Genomic DNA, 24,994 nt, shown 5'->3' with positions numbered 1-24,994 from the left:
GAAGGGAAGGGAAGGGAAGGGAAGGAACAACTCTGACTGAACTGCTGCTCAAGGTTCTTGATTCCCAACACAAGTATACCAAAAGTCCATGCACTTGCAAGTTTTAGGCAGCTATTTGATTTGTTCTCTGGATAGTTACATACATAAAAACACCGCCATTCAATATGAAATCTTAATAATTCATGATTTAAGGCTAGTTTCTCAAAAGATCCAAGAGAAAACGAGTGGCATTTCTTCTATTTTGTGTTTCGTCTGATCTAAGTGCTCAAACTAGGTGTCTGCGTTGGGAAAGAAAAGCAATGTACCAGTGTCAGTCTTTAAGACAGCCATAGAAACCACAGAGCAGCAAAACTAAAAGCATAAAAATTCAGATGCATTCCCTTTTACCTTTTGGCTTAAAGCTATAAATGATCCCCATTTTTTAAAGTGTGTAAATAAATAGTATTTAAAGGTTCTCACACTTTATTTTTTATTTCATTTTTAAAAAGTTTTTGAGATAGAGTCTTACCCCGTGACCCAAACAGGGGTGCAGTGACACAGACATGACTCACTGCAGCCTCAATCTCCCAGGCCTAAGGAGTGGGCCAGGCTTGTCTCAGCCTCCCGAGTGGCTGGGAATACAGGCACATGCCTTCACACCTGGTTAATTTTTTCGAAAGGTTCTCACATTTTAAACAGTAGTTCAGTAGTTTGCTGTTAGATCAAACCACCATCAGAATTCTCCCACTCTAAGTCCATGTCAGTTTTGGAGAAAACATAGCAAAAGGGGACATATGCTGTTCACACATTGTTTGTTTGTTCTTCGAGACAGAGTCTCACTCTGTCACCCTGCCTAGAGTGCAGTGGCATGATGTCGGCTCACTGCAACCTCCACCTCCCAAGTTCAAGCGATTTTTGTGCTTCAGCCTCCCGAGTAGCTGGGACCACGTTCACACAACCATGCTTGGCTAATTTTTGTATTTTTAGCAGAGATGGGATTTCCTCGTGTTGGCCAGGTTGGTCTTGAACTCCTGACCTCAAGTGATCCACTTGCCTCAGCCTCCCAAAGTACTGGAATTACAGGCATGAGCCACCGTGCCTGGCTTTTACTATTCATTATTATTATTTTTATTTGTCTTTTGAGGCAGGGTCTCACTCTGTCAACCAGGCTGAAGTGCAGTGGTATGATCTCAGCTCACTGCAACCTCCACCTCCCAGGCTCAAGCAATCCTCACACCTCAGCTTCCCAAGTAGCTGGAATTACAGGTGTGTGTCAATACACATGGCTAATTTTTCTGTATTTTAGGAGAGATGGGGTTTCACCATGTTGGCCAGGATGATCTCAAATTCCTGATCTCAAATGACATGCCCACCTCAGCCTCCCAAAGTGCTAGGATTATAGACATGAGCCACCATGCCTTGCCTCTTTACAAATATTAATGTCAGGAGTTAAACATTTTCAAGTCCAGCCTATGATAAAAGACTAATACTTCCTACTACTTGCATGGGGTTCACTATTTACTCTTGTGATGGGAATATCACAGGACGATCACGACTACACCACTTTAAACTGTACAGGTAGCAGTTCACAACTTACTCCTGTGCGTTTAGATGTACCTGGAAGACCTGTATCTGTTAGTGAACGTTGTTTGCTATAATGGAGGAGAAAACAAAATTCCTGCATCTGGGCCTTTGACTGATCATTCAAAGGGTTCCTGTTACCTGCTCTCCCGTTTGCATATATCTGTCCACTTGGATAACTTTTAATCTCGGTATTTTTATATTATACAAATTCTTAACTGGCCTATCTCCTTTAAATTGTGTATATCATTATATCTGACATTATCGTAACTACTGTACAAAAAATAACATTCCTATAAGAAATCCCGCTTAAAGGAATATCATGCTGAAGGGTGAACCTATATCCCACGTTAGTTGGTAGTCGCTTTATATGATGTTTAAAATAAAATATTTTAATGAACTAAGTTGAATAACAGCAAAATTAAAGGCCATAAACATGGATGCCCAATGTTGAAAGTGGGGCCATGTAGCAGGTGTTTGGATTATGGGGGTAGATCCTTCATCAATGACTTTGTGCCTTGTCTCCAGGTAATGGGGAACTTCTCACCGTATTACTTCTCATAAGATGTGATTGTTCAGAAGAGCTTTGAACCTCCTCTTTTCCTGCTCCTTCTTTCACCACATGGCCCGCTGGCTCCGCTTCTCCTTCTGCCATGATTAAAGTCTTCCTGAGTTCCTCACTAGAAGCAGAACCTGGTGCCATGCCTCTTGTCCAGCCTGCCGATCTTTTAACCAAGTAAACCACTTTTCCTTCTAACTTACCCAGCCTCAGATATTCCTTTAGAACAAAGCAAAATGGACTAAGATACTTCCTCTCCCGGATAATGCTTTTATGGGCATGTTAGGGTTTGATGTTCTAGGTTTCCTGTTTTGGGGTTCCATGGCTGAGCAAGAACCCTTGTTTATGCACGTGAATTCTGTTAAAGAATTAGCAATTTAGCATACACATAAAATGGATATGCCTCGCAATAAATAATAAAAATAATAACTGGACACCTAAACTCAGGGTAAGATATAAATAATGCCCCCAATTTTTGAAGTTGCACCTTTCTCAGATTTCAATCTTCTTTTCTTTTTGAAAGTCAGTCATTATCCTGAATTGTGAATCCATTACTTCCTTGACTTTTTAAGTGATGGTATTTCATATGAAAACAGTATAGACTTGCAAAAAATTAAAATACTTGACTATCCTCGTTAATTGTGTTTTCACTCATCATTGTGTTAAAGATTCAGCCATACTCACCTATTCAATTTTAGTCTATTCATTCTTGCTTCTCATATTATTTCATTATTTATCCATGGTATTTTTGATGGCCTTTTCAGTGGCTTTCAGTTTGCTGTGCTAGACTTTACACGTTGCTATGAATACTCTTCTACATATCTTTCTGTTACTATTGGCCTTGGAACCATCCACTTTCTTTAGAAGACTGAATACTTCTATTTTTAATCAATTTTGCATTTACCTTGCAACTACTCTGAGGGAACCTTTTGTTTACCCCATTCTGGCATTCTTAGTCAGCAGTTTACTGTAGCCCTTTGAAAATATACTGAAATCAACCTTAGATAATTCATTGAGAGAAACTATTAAATTAGCAGAGTAATGCCATTTAACTGTCTCTGTAGAGTTGTTTTCTGTTCCCTAGAGGCCCGACAGAAGCCCCTAACATATTTTGGGAAATATGTAAAAGATTTTCATAGGTGTGACATCACATACTTTATGTTCTTCATAAAATCGTGTTGGTGTTCCCTAAGTATCTCAAAGTAACTCTTAATAAATATATAGAATCTCTGGTGGAATAAGAAGAAAAAAAGGAAGTACTACTTCCATCTCAAATAGGTGAAGCAATTACTCATTTCGATGTCCGTTTTCAATTGATCAGTTGATTTCAGCCTTCACTACACCGAAGGTCTAAACTCTTCTCACTAAAGGAGTCTGCCAGATTTAATAAATAAAAATAGAGGACACCATATTGAATTTAATTTCAGATAAATAATGAATAAAATTTTAGTGGCAATATATCTAACGTAATATTTGAGATCTACTCATACTATAGAAAATATTCATCCTTTATCTGAAATGCAATTAACTATGCATATCATAGTTTACCTGGTAACTGTATATCGATTCTAACAGTCAGAGCGCTCAAGTTTTCCCTCAAGCTTTTCAATTGGAGATCATTCTTGTGTGTCAAAAAGTCACCAGTCGTGGGACACTAAGCTGAACTTTCATTGTTCTTGCCTACATCTTCATTTCATACAGTACATTATCTTCAGGCAAAACACTGAGTGGCTTCTAAAACCTATTTTCCCAAAGGAGGATCACTTTTGCTCATGGTTCTCTGATAAGAACATTTTCCAAGGTGCAGCAAGTTTCAATCTTCAAAAACCCGCAGCTACTCATGGTGTAAGATGTCCATGGGGGTGGGGCTCTGGGCCTGGAAAAACTAGAGCAGTCTGCATGCCGCGAGGAGGTGAGCGGGTAAGAAGCCTTTTGAACCTCACAGGCTCCCGTACTGACAAGTGCTTTGGCAGAATCCTTTCTTGTTCCCTTTAGCCAATCAGATTGCACCTTTTAGCCATGCGCTTACTTCCTTCGCAACCATCAGTCCGTCCGGCAGGCCAACCATCTTGCCTGCGATTTTAGGAGCTGGATTTTCCAGCTCCAGATTGGCCACGGCATACATCTTACGAGATGTCGCACCAAGAGGGCAGCGCAGATGGCTTACAAGACTCAGGGATTGAAACCCTGTTCAGCAGCCCAGGGGAGCAGTCTGGAGCGGCAGCAGCCATGGAGGCCTCCTCAGACATTGATACAGCGACCTTAGATATGAGTATGAGAATGACTGGAGATGGCAGTGATACCAGTGATGGTGGTTTCCCAAAGGGTTCCAGCACAGAAAATCGAAGCGCTGACCAAGAAAGTTCAAGTGAAGACGTCGAACTTGAGAACATGGAGGACTCTGAGCGTTTCCTCACGCCTGATGTAAGACTATTCTATTACAATTTACTAAGAGAGGACGAGGTAGTAGAGGAGGAAGAGGATGAAGAACAGGCTCAGATGTGTCCACGATGCGGTGGTACCGACCATGAGCAGTGTCTGTTAGAGGATAGGGCGCTGGAGGAGTGGACTTCCTCAGAGACATCTGCCCTGCCGCCACCTCGCTGGCAGGCCGTTACTGCTCTTCGCCAACGGCAGCTGGGTTCAAGTACCCGCTTTGTCTATGAGGCCTGTGGGGCAAGAGCCTTTGTGCAGCGTTTCTGCCTGCAGTATCGTCTTGAAGGACATACGGGTTGTGTGAATACTGTACACTTTAACCAGCATGGCACCCGGCTGGCCAGTAGTGGTGATGACCTAAGGGTGAGAGTGTGGGACTGGGTGCGGCAGAAGCCAGTACTGGACTTTGACAGTGGTCACATTAGTAATGTCTTACAGGCCAAGTTCCTTCCTAACAGTGCTGACTCCACCCTGGCCATGTGTGCCCGCGATGGGCAGGTACGGGTAGCAGAACTAATGAATGCATCATGTTTCGAGAGTACTAAGTGTGTGGCCCAGCACAAGGGAGCTGCCCACAAGTTGGCTCTGCAGCCAGACTCTCCTTATAAGTTCCTCACTTCAGGTGAAGATGCGGTTGTCTTCACCATTGACCTCAGACAACACCAGCCAGCTTCAAAAATTGTGATAACAAGAGAAAAGGGGAAGAGAGTGGGACTATATACAATTTCTGTGAATCCCGCTAATACCTACCAATTTGCAGCGGCTGGACAAGATCAGTTTGTCAGGATTTATGACCAGAGGAGAATTGACAAGAAAGAAAACCACGGTGTACTCAAGAAATTCACTCCTCATCACCTGGTTAATTGTGATTTCCCAACAAGCATCACCTGCACTGTGTACAGCCACGATGGCACGGAGCTCTTGGCCAGCTACAGTGATGAAGATATCTACCTCTTCAACTCCTCTCACGGTGATGGTGCTCAGTATGCAAAGAGATTTAAGGGACACAGAAATAATACCACAGTCAAAGGTGTTAATTTCTATGGCCCCAGTAGTGAGTTTGTCGTGAGCGGTAGTGATTGTGGGCACATCTTTTTCTGGGAAAAATCATCTTGCCAGATCATCCAGTTGTTGAAGGATGACCCAGAAGGTACAATAAACTGTCTTGAACCCCACCCTTACCTACCTATGTTGGCAACCAGCGGCCTAGATCATGATGTCAAGATCTGGACACCCACAGCTGAAGCTGCCACTGAACTTACTGATTTAAAAGACGTGATGAAGAAGAACAAGTGGGAACGAGATCAAGAAAATTTGTACCATGCCACCTTGTTTGTCCAGTACATGCTTTGGTTCCTCAGGGGCCAGCTGTCACAGAGAGATCATCACCAGGGCTGGCGAGCCAGATTCCCAGGAGAAGAATCGGATGAGTCTTCCAGCACCTCACATACATCCGAGGAGGAAGGCCAAGACTGAGTGCCATGTATACCATCCCAAAGGCCTCACACCCAGTCAAGCTAGATGCCACTTAAGTATGCTGGATTTTACAATGCAGTTTGACTAATTTAGAATTGTCAATAGATTAATAGATTTGCTTTTTGTCTTCTGCTTTCCACAATTTCTACTGAAAACCATCTCTTCCATTCTTTCCTCTCTCCTTTCTTCCTTTCACACATTCCTTCTTTCTCATTTCTTTCCTCATGGTTTCCTTATGCCTCTTTTGTTACCCCTTATTCTTACGTGAGTGCATACACAACTTACTTATCCCTCATTTCCTTTGTACCCTAATAGTTGACCTCTAAAATTTCCTAATTTTGTTTAAAGAAATTAATAGCCTCATTAGATGCATCTACTCAATTCTGACATTCTGCAAATGATGACCGTTTTATATTTTTTCAACTTTAACAATTTTTTCTGAAGATCAAATTCTTCAGTTGACCTGAAAATTTCAAAAATATGTTTCTTCTTTAGAAGTAAAATAAGACAAACTATAGTTTTGCTCTGTTGATACTGACACTTGGCCACACACACACAGTCTGAGAGAGGGAAAAGATGAGTAGTGTGTAAATTAATTTCTAATCAGATAATTCATCCCCTCAGAATAAACAATGTGAGATTATCTACATTTTCTGAATCCATATGTTAACAATTTTGAAAAATTTGAGTACAACGTAGCTGGTAAGAACTAAATTAAGTCTGATCACATGACATCATTTTCTCTGTGCATTAAGTGTTCTTGAAGTGTTAAGGTTGGGAACTCCCAAAGGGTGACCTTCCAGGAAGTCCTCCTGGAACAGCCATTTCCTATAAGTGCCAGCTACTGGTATAAAAATCTCTCATATTTGAAAATACATTTTAATTAACTTTTAAGAACAAGTTGCTGTAAAAATTGTTTATGCTGACACATAACCATTTGGTGTAGTTGGTAGAAAAATCCTATTTGACATGCTCACATTGCTTAAACTTCTCTTTGCTGCTTAAATTGCTTTAAAAATTCTTTTAAGCCTTATTTAATATATATTAAATAAGGATACTGGATGTCCAATTACTGACCAATAAATATATTCATCTTTATTTTGTATGTGTCATTTGTATGAATGAATTTAGAAGATCACCTTTCCCCCAGCACCCATGAACCATGCCGCACCATTCGTTGCCGTCTTTTCCTGGAAAAGAAGGATGTAATGAAACATCCTGTGTCTTGACAATGGCTTTTCTTTGGTAATACTTCTTGAGATAAGTATTATCTCTGTTTCCTTGGGAAAATATAATTTGCGTAACGAGATTAGAATTTCGGTTGCAACACAACTTGACTGAATTTTGTGCTCACTGAGATCCAAAGCTAGGAACAACTGCCCTGGGGTCTGGGAGCCTCAAGAAGCCCCTACCAAGCTCTGCTGTCAGGAAAGGATCCTAAGAGTCCGAAAAGAGAATTTATAGGCATATGAAGAGAGTTATAAACTAGAATTCCAAGTTTGGGCCCCCTGTATAACTTCATGGGATGCATACCAGCAATAATATTAACAAAACATTTAAAAAATGGTTTGGGATTCCAAGTGACACCCGGTGTCAGTGTGAGCAAAAGTGAAAGCAGATAAATTATGCAGTTATTTTTCCACCTGCGGTTTGGAAGTTCTGCCTCTGTGGGGGATTTATATTCTGCTCACTTAGCTAAACTAAAAGTTTCCTCCAAGTTCCCTGAATGGGTCCGAGATTGCTTGTGATACAAGAGGCATTTGGTAAAAGATTTGGGAGGCAAAGGTCAAGTAGTAGCCACATTTATTTTATTCTTTATGCTTAGAGAGGTGCTGCTGCGGCTCATGAACATTTTTGCTTCTATCCTGGCTTACCTTGGTGGTGTGGGGCAGCATCTATGCCCACACCTGCTCCAGTTCTCCCTCATATCTTCCTTCTTCTTCACCAGCTCCATCAGAAAAGAATACCACTTTTTGTTTTGGCAGGGCATCGATGATATTGAAATTGGAGGTTTAGAGGCAGTGAAAGATCGACATGGGTCCCAGACAGTCCTTGTGAGCTCAGATATTTCTAATGGATTCCTTTTCCCCTTGCTTCCTCTACTTTGCATCATGTCTTCCCGACTTCCCTGCTGACGTTGGGTTTTAGCATCTGATGCAAAGACAGAAACCTTGCTGAGACTGATTAACTGGCTTTCACATTTTAATAAGGCATGGACCCTATTAGAAGTCCCCGCTTATATGTGTATTACCCCCTATATGTGTATTATCTTATATTTGTTCAACCGGAGTGTTTGTTTTTCCGATGGAACCCTGATTGATGCAACCTCCCCCATATGCTTGGGACTGAGTAAACCCCTGGTTACTTAGACTTGGACCTTTGCCATCAGAAGGAATTATAGGTCCCTAAAGGGAGAAGTTGAACTTCACACACACATGCACACATTCTTATATTCTCAGTGTGAGCTGAGCTAGGGTCCACTGACCCAAAAGTGGCCCAGTCCTGGGAGCAGGAAAGAAAGGGAAGGGTGAAGTGGTATGAACCCCATTGTTCCTCAGTGCTGGGGGGCTGGGGAAACACCATCTCCTTCTCCTGGCCTGATCCAGGCTCCAGGAAGGAGAGCAGATTGAGTCTCAGGCCTGTGACTTCCTGTCCACACTGCCGATCCCTGGATTTGAGGGTAGCGAAGAGATCTGGGGAAAGAAGGGGACGGTATAGGGAAAAGATGTTGATCAAGAAAGATGACAACCAGGGGTGAGGGCTGAAAGTGAATTAAAGATAAGAACACCATTTAAAAAGTAGAGAGGAGGGAAACAAAACCAAAATCCACCCCAAATCCAAACCTGCCCGGAAGAAAAGAAGATCCTCCGGTCTCACAGAGACATTATTTGGAAAGGCTTGCTTTCCTGCAGGAGCGCTCAGGCCTCAGTGTGACCCTACAGATGGAGGACGCAGCCTCTCCAGCTCGTCCTAGTCCTGGCTGGGGGCAACTTCCTCTTTGTCATCCTCCTTGTCTTCCTCTCTCCCTCGCTCTCTGTCTCTCTCTCGCTGTCTCCCTCTCAATGAAGCTCATGTGGTAGAGGTATATTTTGTTTTATTGCACTTCATTTAATACGTTTTGCAATTATTGTGCTTTACAAATACTGCTTCTTTTTTTTAAACAAATTGAAGGTTTGTGACAACTCTGCAATAACCAAGTCTATCAGCACCATTTTTCCAACAGCATATGGTCACTTCATGTCTCCATGCCACATTTTGGTAATTCTTGCCATAGTTCAAATTTCCATTATAATTTTATCTGTTATGGTGATTTGTGATTGATGATCTTTTCATTTTTCTTAGACAGCCTTGTTCTGTTACCCAGGCCAGAGTGCAGTAGGGCAATCATAGCTCGCTGCAGCCTCCTGGGTTCAAGGGATCTTCCCACCCCAGCCTCCAGGTATGTGGGGTCACATGCCTGAGCCACTGCACCCGGCTAGCCTATTTTTGGTAAAATTTTGTCAGAGGTGGTGTCTTGCTGTGTTGCTCAGGCTGGTCTGGAACTCCTGGCCTCAAGTGATCCTCCTGAGCGGCTAGGATTACAGGCAAGAGGTGACTGGTGATTACAAGCAAGAGGTGATCGGTCGTCTTTCATGTTACCGTAGTATTTGTTTTGGCACACTGTGAACTGTGTCCAGTATAAGACGATGAACTTATTCGATGTTGTGTGATTTTTCGGTGCCCCACCCACCAGCCATTCCTGTGTCTGCCTCCCTCTCTTCTGGCCTCCCTATCCCCTAAGACACAAGAATATGGAAATTAGGCCAATCAATAACCCAACAGTGGCCTCCAACTGTTCAAGTGAAGAGTCACATGTTTCTCACTTTAAATCAAAAGCTAGAAATGATTAAGCTTAGTGAGGAAAACATGTAAAAAGCTGAGATAGGCCAAAGCTAGGCATCTTGTGACAAATAATCGACTAAGTTGTCAATGAAAAGGAAAAGTTCCTGAAGGAAATTGAAAGTACTACTGCAGTGAGCACATAAATGATAAGAAACTGAAACAGCCTTGTTGCTGATATGCAGAAAGTTTGAGTGGTGTGCATAGAAGATCAAACGGACCGCAACATTCCCGTAAGCCAAAACCTAATCCAAAGTCAGGCCTTAACTTTCTCCAGTTCTGTGAAGGCTGAGAGAGGGGAGCAAGCTGCAGAAGAAAATTATTAAGCTAGCAGAGGTTGGTTCATCATGTGTAAGGAAAGAAGCCATCTCCATAACACAAAAGTTCAAGGTAAAGCAACAAGTGCTGCAGCAAGTTGTCCAGAAGATATAGCTAGGACAGTTGTGTTTGTCTGTTGCATCGCTATAAAGAAGTACGTGAGGATGGGTAATTTGTAAAGAAAGCTTTTATTAGCTCATGGCTCTGTGGGATGTGCGAGCATGGTACTGGCATCTGCTCGGCTCCTGGAGAGGCCTCATGGAGCTTTTACTAGTGTCTTAAGGTGAAGGCACAGAAGGTACATGGCACGGTGAAAAAGGGAACAAGGTGGCAAGGGAGGTGGGGAACATTCTTTTAAACAACCAGAACAACCAGAGCCCATGTGAACTCAGAATGAAAACTCACTCATCACCAAGGGGATGGTGCTAATCCATTCATGAGTGATCTTTCCCCATGATCCGAACACCACCCACCAGGCCCACTTCCAACACTGAGGATTGCATTTCAAAATTAGAGTTAGAGGAGACAAACCTACAAACCATGTAATTCCACCTCTTGCCCCCCAAATCTCATGTTTATCTCACATTGAAAAATCCCGTTACACCATACCAATAGTCTCCAAAAGTCTTAACTCGTTCCAGCATCGAGTTCAAAGTCTTACGTTTCATCTGAGCCTCATCTTTCACCTATGAGCCTATAAAATCAAAACAAGTTGTTCGCTCCCAAGATACAATGGCAGTACAGGCGTTGGATAAACACTACCATTTCGAAAGCAAGAACGTGGACAAAAGAAAAGGGCTATAGGCCCCATGCAAGTCTGAAACCCAGCAGGGTTGGCATTAAATTTGAAAGCACCAAAATAATCTCCTTGACTCCATGTCCCACATCCAGGGCATGCTGGGGCAAGGATTGGGCCCCTAAGGCCTTGGGCAGCTCTATCCCTGTGGCTTTGCAGGTTGCAGCCCTGTGACTGCTATCACTGGTTGGAGTTGAGTGCCTGTAACATTTCCAGGCTCGGGATGCGAGTTGCCCATCAGTATACCATTCTGGAGTCTGGAGGGCAGCAGCCCCCTTTTCACAGCTTCACTAGGCAGTGTGCTTGTGGGGAGAACTCTTAGAGGGGGATCCAACCCCACATTTGCTCTCTGCACTTACCTAGTAGTCTCCCTGTGAGGGTTCTCCCTCTGCGGCAGGCTTCCTCTTGGGCACCTACATTTCCTCATACATCCTCTGAGATCTAGGGGAAGGCTTCCAAACCTCCTTCATTCTTTCATTCCATGCACTGACTTGATACCATGTAGACACTGCGAAGGCTTGTGGCTTACACAATCCAGAGTTGTGGCCAGAGGGTCAGGAGGGAGGGGAGGGTGGGGAGGGATAACATAGGGAGGAATGCCAGATAAAATATGCACGTAAAGTAAAATAAATAAAGTTAATAAGAAAAAATACTAACATTAGCCCGGTGTGGTGGCACATGCCTGTCGTCCCAGCTACGTGGGGGACTGAGGCAGGAGAATATCTTGAACCCGAGAGGCAGAGATAGCAGTGATCCGAGACTGTTCCACTGCACAGCAGCCTGAGCCGAGATAACACCACTGCACTACAGCCTGGGCCACAGAGTGAGATGAAAGAAAGCGAGAAAGAGAGAAAGGCAGAGAGGAACTGAAGGGAAAGCAAGGGAAGGGATGGGAAGGGGAGGGGTGGGGAGGGGAGAGAAGCGGAGGGAAGGGGAGGGGAGGGAAAGGGAGGAGAGGGGAGGGGAAGGTAAGGGAGGGGAGGGGAAGGGAAGGGAGGGGAGGGGAGGGGAAGGGAAGGGTGGGGAGGGGAGGAGAGGGGGGGGTAGGAAAGGAAGAGGAGGGAAGGTAAAAGGACAAAGCAAAGGAAAGGAGAAAAGAAAGGAAAGGTGAAAGGAAGCGAAGGGAAGCGAAGGGAGGGGAGCAGAGGGGAGGGGAGTGGGAGGGGAGGGGAGAGTAGGAAGGGAGGAAGAGGGAAGGAAAAAGGAAAAGGAAAGGAGAAATGAAAGGAAAGGAAAGGAGAAGGGAAGGGAAGTGGCGGGAAGTGGAGGGAAGGAACAACTCTTGACTGTGAACTGCTGCTCAAGGGAAGGGAGGGGAGTGGAGGGGAGGGGGAGGGGATGCGAGGGGAGGGGTCGGGGGTGGGAGAGGGGAGAGGAGAGAAAGGGGGTGGGGAGGGGAGGGGATGGGAGAGGAGGGGGTTTGGGGAGGAGAGGGGACGGGTGGGAACGGAAGGGAAGGGAAGGGAAGGAACAACTCTGACTGTGAACTGCTGCTCAAGGTTCTTCATTCCCAACACAAGTATACCAAAAGTACATGCTCTTGCAAGTCTTAGGCAGCTATTTGATTTGTTCTCTGGATAGTTACATACATAAAAACACCGCCATTCAATATGAAATCTTAATAATTCATGATTTTAGTCTAGTTTCTCAAAAGATCCCAGAGAAAACGAGTGGCATTTCTTCTATTTTGTGTTTTGTCTGATCTAAGTGCTCAAACTAGGTGTCTGCATTGCGAAAGCAAAGCAATGTACCAGTGTCAGTCTTTAGGACAGCCATAGAAACCACAGAGCAGCAAAACTAAAAGCATAAAAATTCAGATGCATTCCCTTTTACCTTTTGGCTTAAAGCTATAAATGATCCCCATTTTTTAAAGTGTGTAACTAAATAGTATTTAAAGGTTCTCACACTTTATTTTTTATTTCATTTTTAAAAAGTTTTTGAGATAGAGTCTTACCCCGTGACCCAAGCACGGGTGCAGTGACACAGACATGACTCACTGCAGCCTCAATCTCCCAGGCCTAAGGAGTGGGCCAGGCTTGTCTCAGCCTCCCGAGTGGCTGGGACTACAGGCACATGCCTTCACACCTGGTTAATTTTTTTGAAACGTTCTCACATTTTAAACAGTAGTTCGGTAGTTCGCTGTTAGATCAAACCACCATCAGAATTCTCCCACTCTAAGTCCATGTCAGTTTTGGAGAAAACTTAGCAAAAGGGGACATATGCTGTTCACACATTGTTTGTTTGTTCTTCGAGACAGTCTCACTCTGTCACCCTGCCTAGAGTGCAGTGGCATGACATTGGCTCACTGCAACCTCCACCTCCCAAGTTCAAGCGACTTTTGTGCTTCAGCCTCCCGAGTAGCTGAGACCACATTCACGCCACCATGCTTGGCTAATTTTTGTATTTTTAGCAGAGATGGGATTTCGTCGTGTTGGCCAGGTTGGTCTTGAACTCCTGACCTCAAGTGATCCACTTGCCTCAGCCTCCCAAAGTACTGGAATTACAGGCATGAGCCACCGTGCCTGGCTTTTACTATTCATTATTATTATTTTTATTTGTCTTTTGAGGCAGGGTCTCACTCTGTCAACCAGGCTGAAGTGCAGTGGTATGATCTCAGCTCACTGCAACCTCCACCTCCCAGGCTCAAGCAATCCTCACACCTCAGCTTCCCAAGTAGCTGGAATTACAGGTGTGTGTCAATACACATGGCTAATTTTTCTGTATTTTAGGAGAGATGGGGTTTCACCATGTTGGCCAGGATGATCTCAAATTCCTGATCTCAAATGACATGCCCACCTCAGCCTCCCAAAGTGCTAGGATTATAGACATGAGCCACCATGCCTTGCCTCTTTACAAATATTAATGTCAGGAGTTAAACATTTTCAAGTCCAGCCTATGATAAAAGACTAATACTTCCTACTACTTGCATGGGGTTCACTATTTACTCTTGTGATGGGAATATCACAGGACGATCACGACTACACCACTTTAAACTGTACAGGTAGCAGTTCACAACTTACTCCTGTGCGTTTAGATGTACCTGGAAGACCTGTATCTGTTAGTGAACGTTGTTTGCTATAATGGAGGAGAAAACAAAATTCCTGCATCTGGGCCTTTGACTGATCATTCAAAGGGTTCCTGTTACCTGCTCTCCCGTTTGCATATATCTGTCCACTTGGATAACTTTTAATCTGGGTATTTTTATATTATACAAATTCTTAACTGGCCTATCTCCTTTAAATTGTGTATATCATTATATCTGACATTATCGTAACTACTGTACAAAAAATAACATTCCTATAAGAAATCCCGCTTAAAGGAATATCATGCTGAAGGGTGAACCTATATCCCACGTTAGTTGGTAGTCGCTTTATATGATGTTTAAAATAAAATATTTTAATGAACTAAGTTGAATAACAGCAAAATTAAAGGCCATAAACATGGATGCCCAATGTTGAAAGTGGGGCCATGTAGCAGGTGTTTGGATTATGGGGGTAGATCCTTCATCAATGACTTTGTGCCTTGTCTCCAGGTAATGGGGAACTTCTCACCGTATTACTTCTCATAAGATGTGATTGTTCAGAAGAGCTTTGAACCTCCTCTTTTCCTGCTCCTTCTTTCACCACATGGCCCGCTGGCTCCGCTTCTCCTTCTGCCATGATTAAAGTCTTCCTGAGTTCCTCACTAGAAGCAGAACCTGGTGCCATGCCTCTTGTCCAGCCTGCCGATCTTTTAACCAAGTAAACCACTTCTCCTTCTAACTTACCCAGCCTCAGATATTCCTTTAGAACAAAGCAAAATGGACTAAGATACTTCCTCTCCCGGATAATGCTTTTATGGGCATGTTAGGGTTTGATGTTCTAGGTTTCCTGTTTTGGGGTTCCATGGCTGAGCAAGAACCCTTGTTTATGCACGTGAATTCTGTTAAAGAATTAGCAATTTAGCATACACATAAAATGGATATGCCTCACAATAAATAATAAAAATAATAACTGGACACCTAAACTCAGGGTAAGATATAAATAATGCCCCCAATTTTTGAAGTTGCACCTTTCTCAGATTTCAATCTTCTTTTCTTTTTGAAAGTCAGTCATTATCCTGAATTGTGAATCCATTACTTCCTTGACTTTTTAAGTGATGGTATTTCATATGAAAACAATATAGACTTGCAAAAAATTAAAATACTTGACTATCCTCGTTAATTGTGTTTTCACTCATCATTGTGTTAAAGATTCAGCCATACTCACCTATTCAATTTTAGTCTATTCATTCTTGCTTCTCATATTATTTCATTATTTATCCATGGTATTTTTGATGGCCTTTTCAGTGGCTTTCAGTTTGCTGTGCTAGACTTTACACGTTGCTATGAATACTCTTCTACATATCTTTCTGTTACTATTGGCCTGGGAACCATCCACTTTCTTTAGAAGACTGAATACTTCTATTTTTAATCAATTTTGCATTTACCTTGCAACTACTCTGAGGGAACCTTTTGTTTACCCCATTCTGGCATTCTTAGTCAGCAGTTTACTGTAGCCCTTTGAAAATATACTGAAATCAACCTTAGATAATTCATTGAGAGAAACTATTAAATTAGCAGAGTAATGCCATTTAACTGTCTCTGTAGAGTTGTTTTCTGTTCCCTAGAGGCCCGACAGAAGCCCCTAACATATTTTGGGAAATATGTAAAAGATTTTCATAGGTGTGACATCACATACTTTATGTTCTTCATAAAATCGTGTTGGTGTTCCCTAAGTATCTTAAAGTAACTCTTAATAAATATATAGAATCTCTGGTGGAATAAGAAGAAAAAAAGGAAGTACTACTTCCATCTCAAATAGGTGAAGCAATTACTCATTTCGATGTCCGTTTTCAATTGATCAGTTGATTTCAGCCTTCACTACACCAAAGGTCTAAACTCTTCTCACTAAAGGAGTCTGCCAGATTTAATAAATAAAAATAGAGGACACCATATTGAATTTAATTTCAGATAAATAATGAATAAAATTTTAGTGGCAATATATCTAACGTAATATTTGAGATCTACTCATACTATAGAAAATATTCATCCTTTATCTGAAATGCAATTAACTATGCATATCATAGTTTACCTGGTAACTGTATATCGATTCTAACAGTCAGAGCGCTCAAGTTTTCCCTCAAGCTTTTCAATTGGAGATCATTCTTGTGTGTCAAAAAGTCACCAGTCGTGGGACACTAAGCTGAACTTTCATTGTTCTTGCCTACATCTTCATTTCATACAGTACATTATCTTCAGGCAAAACACTGAGTGGCTTCTAAAACCTATTTTCCCAAAGGAGGATCACTTTTGCTCATGGTTCTCTGATAAGAACATTTTCCAAGGTGCAGCAAGTTTCAATCTTCAAAAACCCGCAGCTACTCATGGTGTAAGATGTCCATGGGGGTGGGGCTCTGGGCCTGGAAAAACTAGAGCAGTCTGCATGCCGCGAGGAGGTGAGCGGGTAAGAAGCCTTTTGAACCTCACAGGCTCCCGTACTGACAAGTGCTTTGGCAGAATCCTTTCTTGTTCCCTTTAGCCAATCAGATTGCACCTTTTAGCCATGCGCTTACTTCCTTCGCAACCATCAGTCCGTCCGGCAGGCCAACCATCTTGCCTGCGATTTTAGGAGCTGGATTTTCCAGCTCCAGATTGGCCACGGCATACATCTTACGAGATGTCGCACCAAGAGGGCAGCGCAGATGGCTTACAAGACTCAGGGATTGAAACCCTGTTCAGCAGCCCAGGGGAGCAGTCTGGAGCGGCAGCAGCCATGGAGGCCTCCTCAGACATTGATACAGCGACCTTAGATATGAGTATGAGAATGACTGGAGATGGCAGTGATACCAGTGATGGTGGTTTCCCAAAGGGTTCCAGCACAGAAAATCGAAGCGCTGACCAAGAAAGTTCAAGTGAAGACGTCGAACTTGAGAACATGGAGGACTCTGAGCGTTTCCTCACGCCTGATGTAAGACTATTCTATTACAATTTACTAAGAGAGGACGAGGTAGTAGAGGAGGAAGAGGATGAAGAACAGGCTCAGATGTGTCCACGATGCGGTGGTACCGACCATGAGCAGTGTCTGTTAGAGGATAGGGCGCTGGAGGAGTGGACTTCCTCAGAGACATCTGCCCTGCCGCCACCTCGCTGGCAGGCCGTTACTGCTCTTCGCCAACGGCAGCTGGGTTCAAGTACCCGCTTTGTCTATGAGGCCTGTGGGGCAAGAGCCTTTGTGCAGCGTTTCTGCCTGCAGTATCGTCTTGAAGGACATACGGGTTGTGTGAATACTGTACACTTTAACCAGCATGGCACCCGGCTGGCCAGTAGTGGTGATGACCTAAGGGTGAGAGTGTGGGACTGGGTGCGGCAGAAGCCAGTATTGGACTTTGACAGTGGTCACATTAGTAATGTCTTACAGGCCAAGTTCCTTCCTAACAGTGCTGACTCCACCCTGGCCATGTGTGCCCGCGATGGGCAGGTACGGGTAGCAGAACTAATGAATGCATCATGTTTCGAGAGTACTAAGTGTGTGGCCCAGCACAAGGGAGCTGCCCACAAGTTGGCTCTGCAGCCAGACTCTCCTTATAAGTTCCTCACTTCAGGTGAAGATGCGGTTGTCTTCACCATTGACCTCAGACAACACCAGCCAGCTTCAAAAATTGTGATAACAAGAGAAAAGGGGAAGAGAGTGGGACTATATACAATTTCTGTGAATCCCGCTAATACCTACCAATTTGCAGCGGCTGGACAAGATCAGTTTGTCAGGATTTATGACCAGAGGAGAATTGACAAGAAAGAAAACCACGGTGTACTCAAGAAATTCACTCCTCATCACCTGGTTAATTGTGATTTCCCAACAAGCATCACCTGCACTGTGTACAGCCACGATGGCACGGAGCTCTTGGCCAGCTACAGTGATGAAGATATCTACCTCTTCAACTCCTCTCACGGTGATGGTGCTCAGTATGCAAAGAGATTTAAGGGACACAGAAATAATACCACAGTCAAAGGTGTTAATTTCTATGGCCCCAGTAGTGAGTTTGTTGTGAGCGGTAGTGATTGTGGGCACATCTTTTTCTGGGAAAAATCATCTTGCCAGATCATCCAGTTGTTGAAGGATGACCCAGAAGGTACAATAAACTGTCTTGAACCCCACCCTTACCTACCTATGTTGGCAACCAGCGGCCTAGATCATGATGTCAAGATCTGGACACCCACAGCTGAAGCTGCCACTGAACTTACTGATTTAAAAGACGTGATGAAGAAGAACAAGTGGGAACGAGATCAAGAAAATTTGTACCATGCCACCTTGTTTGTCCAGTACATGCTTTGGTTCCTCAGGGGCCAGCTGTCACAGAGAGATCATCACCAGGGCTGGCGAGCCAGATTCCCAGGAGAAGAATCGGATGAGTCTTCCAGCACCTCACATACATCCGAGGAGGAAGGCCAAGACTGAGTGCCATGTATACCATCCCAAAGGCCTCACACCCAGTCAAGCTAGATGCCACTTAAGTATGCTGGATTTTACAATGCAGTTTGACTAATTTAGAATTGTCAATAGATTAATAGATTTGCTTTTTGTCTTCTGCTTTCCACAATTTCTACTGAAAACCATCTCTTCCATTCTTTCCTCTCTCCTTTCTTCCTTTCACACATTCCTTCTTTCTCATTTCTTTCCTCATGGTTTCCTTATGCCTCTTTTGTTACCCCTTATTCTTACGTGAGTGCATACACAACTTACTTATCCCTCATTTCCTTTGTACCCTAATAGTTGACCTCTAAAATTTCCTAATTTTGTTTAAAGAAATTAATAGCCTCATTAGATGCATCTACTCAATTCTGACATTCTGCAAATGATGACCGTTTTATATTTTTTCAACTTTAACAATTTTTTCTGAAGATCAAATTCTTCAGTTGACCTGAAAATTTCAAAAATATGTTTCTTCTTTAGAAGTAAAATAAGACAAACTATAGTTTTGCTCTGTTGATACTGACACTTGGCCACACACACACAGTCTGAGAGAGGGAAAAGATGAGTAGTGTGTAAATTAATTTCTAATCAGATAATTCATCCCCTCAGAATAAACAATGTGAGATTATCTACATTTTCTGAATCCATATGTTAACAATTTTGAAAAATTTGAGTACAACGTAGCTGGTAAGAACTAAATTAAGTCTGATCACATGACATCATTTTCTCTGTGCATTAAGTGTTCTTGAAGTGTTAAGGTTGGGAACTCCCAAAGGGTGACCTTCCAGGAAGTCCTCCTGGAACAGCCATTTCCTATAAGTGCCAGCTACTGGTATAAAAATCTCTCATATTTGAAAATACATTTTAATTAACTTTTAAGAACAAGTTGCTGTAAAAATTGTTTATGCTGTCACATAACCATTTGGTGTAGTTGGTAGAAAAATCCTATTTGACATGCTCACATTGCTTAAACTTCTCTTTGCTGCTTAAATTGCTTTAAAAATTCTTTTAAGCCTTATTTAATATATATTAAATAAGGATACTGGATGTCCAATTACTGACCAATAAATATATTCATCTTTATTTTGTATGTGTCATTTGTATGAATGAATTTAGAAGATCACCTTTCCCCCAGCACCCATGAACCACGCCGCACCATTCGCTGCCGTCTTTTCTTGGAAAAGAAGGATGTAATGAAACATCCTGTGTCTTGACAATGGCTTTTCTTTGGTAATACTTCTTGAGATAAGTATTATCTCTGTTTCCTTGGGAAAATATAATTTGCGTAACGAGATTAGAATTTCGGTTGGAACACAACTTGACTGAAGTTTGTGCTCACTGAGATCCAAAGCTAGGAACAACTGCCCTGGGGTCTGGGAGCCTCAAGAAGCCCCTACCAAGCTCTGCTGTCAGGAAAGGATCCTAAGAGTCCGAAAAGAGAATTTATAGGCATATGAAGAGAGTTATAAACTAGAATTCCAAGTTTGGGCCCCCTGTATAACTTCATGGGATGCATACCAGCAATAATATTAACAAAACATTTAAAAAATGGTTTGGGATTCCAAGTGACACCCGGTGTCAGTGTGAGCAAAAGTGAAAGCAGATAAATTATGCAGTTATTTTTCCACCTGCGGTTTGGAAGTTCTGCCTCTGTGGGGGATTTATATTCTGCTCACTTAGCTAAACTAAAAGTTTCCTCCAAGTTCCCTGAATGGGTCCGAGATTGCTTGTGATACAAGAGGCATTTGGTAAAAGATTTGGGAGGCAAAGGTCAAGTAGTAGCCACATTTATTTTATTCTTTATGCTTAGAGAGGTGCTGCTGCGGCTCATGAACATTTTTGCTTCTATCCTGGCTTACCTTGGTGGTGTGGGGCAGCATCTATGCCCACACCTGCTCCAGTTCTCCCTCATATCTTCCTTCTTCTTCACCAGCTCCATCAGAAAAGAATACCACTTTTTGTTTTGGCAGGGCATCGATGATATTGAAATTGGAGGTTTAGAGGCAGTGAAAGATCGACATGGGTCCCAGACAGTCCTTGTGAGCTCAGATATTTCTAATGGATTCCTTTTCCCCTTGCTTCCTCTACTTTGCATCATCTCTTCCCGACTTCCCTGCTGACGTTGGGTTTTAGCATCTGATGCAAAGACAGAAACCTTGCTGAGACTGATTAACTGGCTTTCACATTTTAATAAGGCATGGACCCTATTAGAAGTCCCCGCTTATATGTGTATTACCCCCTATATGTGTATTATCTTATATTTGTTCAACCGGAGTGTTTGTTTTTCCGATGGAACCCTGATTGATGCAACCTCCCCCATATGCTTGGGACTGAGTAAACCCCTGGTTACTTAGACTTGGACCTTTGCCATCAGAAGGAATTATAGGTCCCTAAAGGGAGAAGTTGAACTTCACACACACATGCACACATTCTTATATTCTCAGTGTGAGCTGAGCTAGGGTCCACTGACCCAAAAGTGGCCCAGTCCTGGGAGCAGGAAAGAAAGGGAAGGGTGAAGTGGTATGAACCCCATTGTTCCTCAGTGCTGGGGGGCTGGGGAAACACCATCTCCTTCTCCTGGCCTGATCCAGGCTCCAGGAAGGAGAGCAGATTGAGTCCCAGACTTGTGACTTCCTGTCCACACTGCCGATCCCTGGGTTTGAGGGTAGCGAAGAGATCTGGGGAAAGAAGGGGACGGAATCGAGAAAAGATGTTGATCAAGAAAGATGACAACCAGGGGTGAGGGCTGAAAGTGAATTAAAGATAAGAACACCATTAAAAAGTAGAGAGGAGGGAAACAAAACCAAAATCCACCCCAAATCCAAACCTGCCTGGAAGAAAAGAAGATCCTCCGGTCTCATAGTGACATTACTTGGAAAGGCTTGCTTTCCTGCAGGAGCGCTCAGGCCTCAGTGTGACCCTAGAGATGGAGGACGCAGCCTCTCCAGCTCGTCCTAGTCCTGGCTGGGGGCAACTTCCTCTTTGTCATCCTCCTTGTCTTCCTGTCTCCCTCGCTCTCTGTCTCTCTCTCGCTGTCTCCCTCTCAATGAAGCTCATGTGGTAGAGGTATATTTTGTTTTATTGCACTTCATTTAATACGCTTTGCAATTATTGAGCTTTACAAATACTGCTTCTTTTTTTTTAAACAAATTGTAGGTTTGTGGCAACTCTGCAATAACCATGTCTATCAGCACCATTTTTCCAACAGCATATGGTCACTTCATGTCTCCATGCCACATTTTGGTAATTCTTGCCATAGTTCAAATTTCCATTATAATTTTATCTGTTATGGTGATTTGTGATTGATGATCTTTTCTTTTTTCTTAGACAGCCTTGTTCTGTTACCCAGGCCAGAGTGCAGTAGGGCAATCATAGCTCGCTGCAGCCTCCTGGGTTCACGGGATCTTCCCACCCCAGCCTCCAGGTATGAGGGACCGCATGCCTGAGCCAATGCACCCGGCTAGCCTATTTTTGGTAAAATTTTGTCAGAGGTGGTGTCTTGCTGTGTTGCTCAGGCTGGTCTGGAACTCCTGGCCTCAAGTGATCCTCCTGAGCGGCTAGGATTACAGGCAAGAGGTGACTGGTGATTACAAGCAAGAGGTGATCGGTCGTCTTTCATGTTACCGTAGTAATTGTTTTGGCACACTGTGAACTGTGTCCAGTATAAGACGATGAACTTATTCGATGTTGTGTGATTTTTCGGTGCCCCACCCACCAGCCATTCCTGTGTCTGCCTCCCTCTCTTCTGGCCTCCCTATCCCCTAAGACACAAGAATATGGAAATTAGGCCAATCAATAACCCAACAGTGGCCTCCAACTGTTCAAGTGAAGAGTCACATGTTTCTCACTTTAAATCAAAAGCTAGAAATGATTAAGCTTAGCGAGGAAAACATGTAAAAAGCTGAGATAGGCCAAAGCTAGGCATCTTGTGACAAATAATCGACTAACTTGTCAATGAAAAGGAAAAGTTCCTGAAGGAAATTGAAAGTACTACTGCAGTGAGCACATAAATGATAAGAAACTGAAACAGCCTTGTTGCTGATATGCAGAAAGTTTGAGTGGTGTGCATAGAAGATCAAACGGACCGCAACATTCCCGTAAGCCAAAACCTAATCCAAAGTCAGGCCTTAACTTTCTCCAGGTCTGTGAAGGCTGAGAGAGGGGAGCAAGCTGCAGAAGAAAATTATTAAGCTAGCAGAGGTTGGTTCATCATGTGTAAGGAAAGAAGCCATCTCCATAACACAAAAGTTCAAGGTAAAGCAACAAGTGCTGCAGCAAGTTGTCCAGAAGATATAGCTAGGACAGTTGTGTTTGTCTGTTGCATCGCTATAAAGAAGTACGTGAGGATGGGTAATTTGTAAAGAAAGCTTTTATTAGCTCATGGCTCTGTGGGCTGTGCGAGCATGGTACTGGCATCTGCTCGGCTCCTGGTGAGGCCTCATGGAGCTTTTACTAGTGTCTTAAGGTGAAGGCAGAGAAGGTACATGGCACGGTGAAAAAGGGAACAAGGTGGCAAGGGAGGTGGGGAACATTCTTTTAAACAACCAGAACAACCAGAGCCCATGTGAACTCAGAATGAAAACTCACTCATCACCAAGGGGATGGTGCTAATCCATTCATGAGTGATCTTTCCCCATGATCCGAACACCACCCACCAGGCCCACCTCCAACACTGAGGATTGCATTTCAAAATTAGAGTTAGAGGAGACAAACCTACAAACCATGTAATTCCACCTCTTGCCCCCCAAATCTCATGTTTATCTCACATTGAAAAATCCCGTTACACCCTGCCAATAGTCTCCAAAAGTCTTAACTCGTTCCAGCATCAAGTTCAACATCTTACGTTTCATCTGAGCCTCATCTTTCACCCATGAGCCTATAAAATCAAAACAAGTTGTTCGCTCCCAAGATACAATGGCAGTACAGGCGTTGGATAAACACTACCATTTCGAAAGCAAGAACGTGGACAAAAGAAAAGGGCTATAGGCCCCATGCAAGTCTGAAACCCAGCAGGGTTGGCATTAAATTTGAAAGCACCAAAATAATCTCCTTGACTCCATGTCCCACATCCAGGGCATGCTGGGGCAAGGATTGGGCCCCTAAGGCCTTGGGCAGCTCTATCCCTGTGGCTTTCCAGGTTGCAGCCCTGTGACTGCTATCACTGATTGGAGTTGAGTGCCTGTAACATTTCCAGGCTCGGGATGCGAGTTGCCCATCAGTATACCATTCTGGAGTCTGGAGGGCAGCAGCCCCCTTTTCACAGCTTCACTAGGCAGTGTGCTTGTGGGGAGAACTCTTAGAGGGGGACCCAACCCCACATTTGCTCTTTGCACTTACCTAGTAGTCTCCCTGTGAGGGTTCTCCCTCTGCGGCAGGCTTCCTCTTGGGTACCTAGGTTTCCTCATACATCCTCTGAGATCTAGGGGAAGGCTTCCAAACCTCCTTCACTCTTTCATTCCATGCACTGACTTGATACCATGTAGACACTGCGAAGGCTTGTGGCTTACACAATCCAGAGTTGTGGCCAGAGGGTCAGGAGGGAGGGGAGGGTGGGGAGTGATAACATAGGGAGGAATGCCAGATAAAATATGCACGTAAAGTAAAATAAATAAAGTTAATAAGAAAAAATACTAACATTAGCCCGGTGTGGTGGCACATGCCTGTCGTCCCAGCTACGTGGGGGACTGAGGCAGGAGAATATCTTGAACCCGGGAGGCAGAGATAGCAGTGATCCGAGACTGTTCCACTGCACAGCAGCCTGAGCCGAGATAACACCACTGCACTCCAGCCTGGGCCACAGAGTGAGATGAAAGAAAGCGAGAAAGAGAGAAAGGCAGAGAGGAACTGAAGGGAAAGCAAGGGAAGGGATGGGAAGGGGAGGGGTGGGGAGGGGAGAGAAGCGGAGGGGAGGGGAGGGGAGGGAAAGGGAGGAGAGGGGAGGGGAAGGTAAGGGAGGGGAGGGGAAGGGAAGGGAGGGGAGGGGAGGGCAAGGGAAGGGTGGGGAGGGGAGGAGAGGGGAGGGTAGGAAAGGAAGAGGAGGGAAGGTAAAAGGACAAAGCAAAGGAAAGGAGAAAAGAAAGGAAAGGTGAAAGGAAGCGAAGGGAAGCGAAGGGAGGGGAGCAGAGGGGAGGGGAGTGGGAGGGGAGGGGAGAGTAGGAAGGGAGGAAGAGGGAAGGAAAAAGGAAAAGGAAAGGAGAAATGAAAGGAAAGGAAAGGAGAAGGGAAGGGAAGTGGCGGGAAGTGGAGGGAAGGAACAACTCTTGACTGTGAACTGCTGCTCAAGGGAAGGGAGGGGAGTGGAGGGGAGGGGGAGGGGATGCGAGGGGAGGGGTCGGGGGTGGGAGAGGGGAGAGGAGAGAAAGGGGGTGGGGAGGGGAGGGGATGGGAGAGGAGGGGGATTGGGGAGGAGAGGGGACGGGTGGGAACGGAAGGGAAGGGAAGGGAAGGAACAACTCTGACTGTGAACTGCTGCTCAAGGTT

At 43.9% G+C, this 24,994-nt stretch overlaps 2 protein-coding genes across 2 annotated transcripts; both read left to right on the top strand.

The window, feature by feature from the left end:
- Positions 1-4,146: 4,146 nt before the first annotated feature.
- LOC144581043 (DDB1- and CUL4-associated factor 8-like protein 2) lies at positions 4,147-7,102 on the top strand. Its single transcript, XM_078363018.1, has one exon. It carries the CDS (start codon positions 4,253-4,255, stop codon positions 6,029-6,031), a length of 1,779 nt encoding a protein of 592 aa, XP_078219144.1. The 5' UTR covers positions 4,147-4,252; the 3' UTR covers positions 6,032-7,102.
- A 9,512-nt stretch (positions 7,103-16,614) lies between these two features.
- Positions 16,615-19,570, top strand: LOC144581038 (DDB1- and CUL4-associated factor 8-like protein 2). The gene has a single exon (XM_078362991.1). The coding sequence runs from the start codon at positions 16,721-16,723 to the stop codon at positions 18,497-18,499; it is 1,779 nt and encodes a 592-aa protein (XP_078219117.1). The 5' UTR covers positions 16,615-16,720; the 3' UTR covers positions 18,500-19,570.
- Positions 19,571-24,994: the final 5,424 nt, after the last annotated feature.

This window comes from Callithrix jacchus, chromosome X (assembly GCF_049354715.1).
Source record: "Callithrix jacchus isolate 240 chromosome X, calJac240_pri, whole genome shotgun sequence".
In the NCBI taxonomy this organism is placed as follows: domain Eukaryota; kingdom Metazoa; phylum Chordata; class Mammalia; order Primates; family Cebidae; genus Callithrix; species Callithrix jacchus.
Note: the sequence above shows the minus strand (reverse complement) of the source record. Positions and strands in the feature narration are given on the sequence as shown.

Excerpts from the sequence above, each read along its gene's own strand:
- LOC144581043 (XM_078363018.1), top strand. The coding sequence starts at position 4,253 with ATGTCGCACCAAGAGGGCAGCGCAGATGGCTTACAAGACTCAGGGATT.
- LOC144581038 (XM_078362991.1), top strand. The coding sequence starts at position 16,721 with ATGTCGCACCAAGAGGGCAGCGCAGATGGCTTACAAGACTCAGGGATT.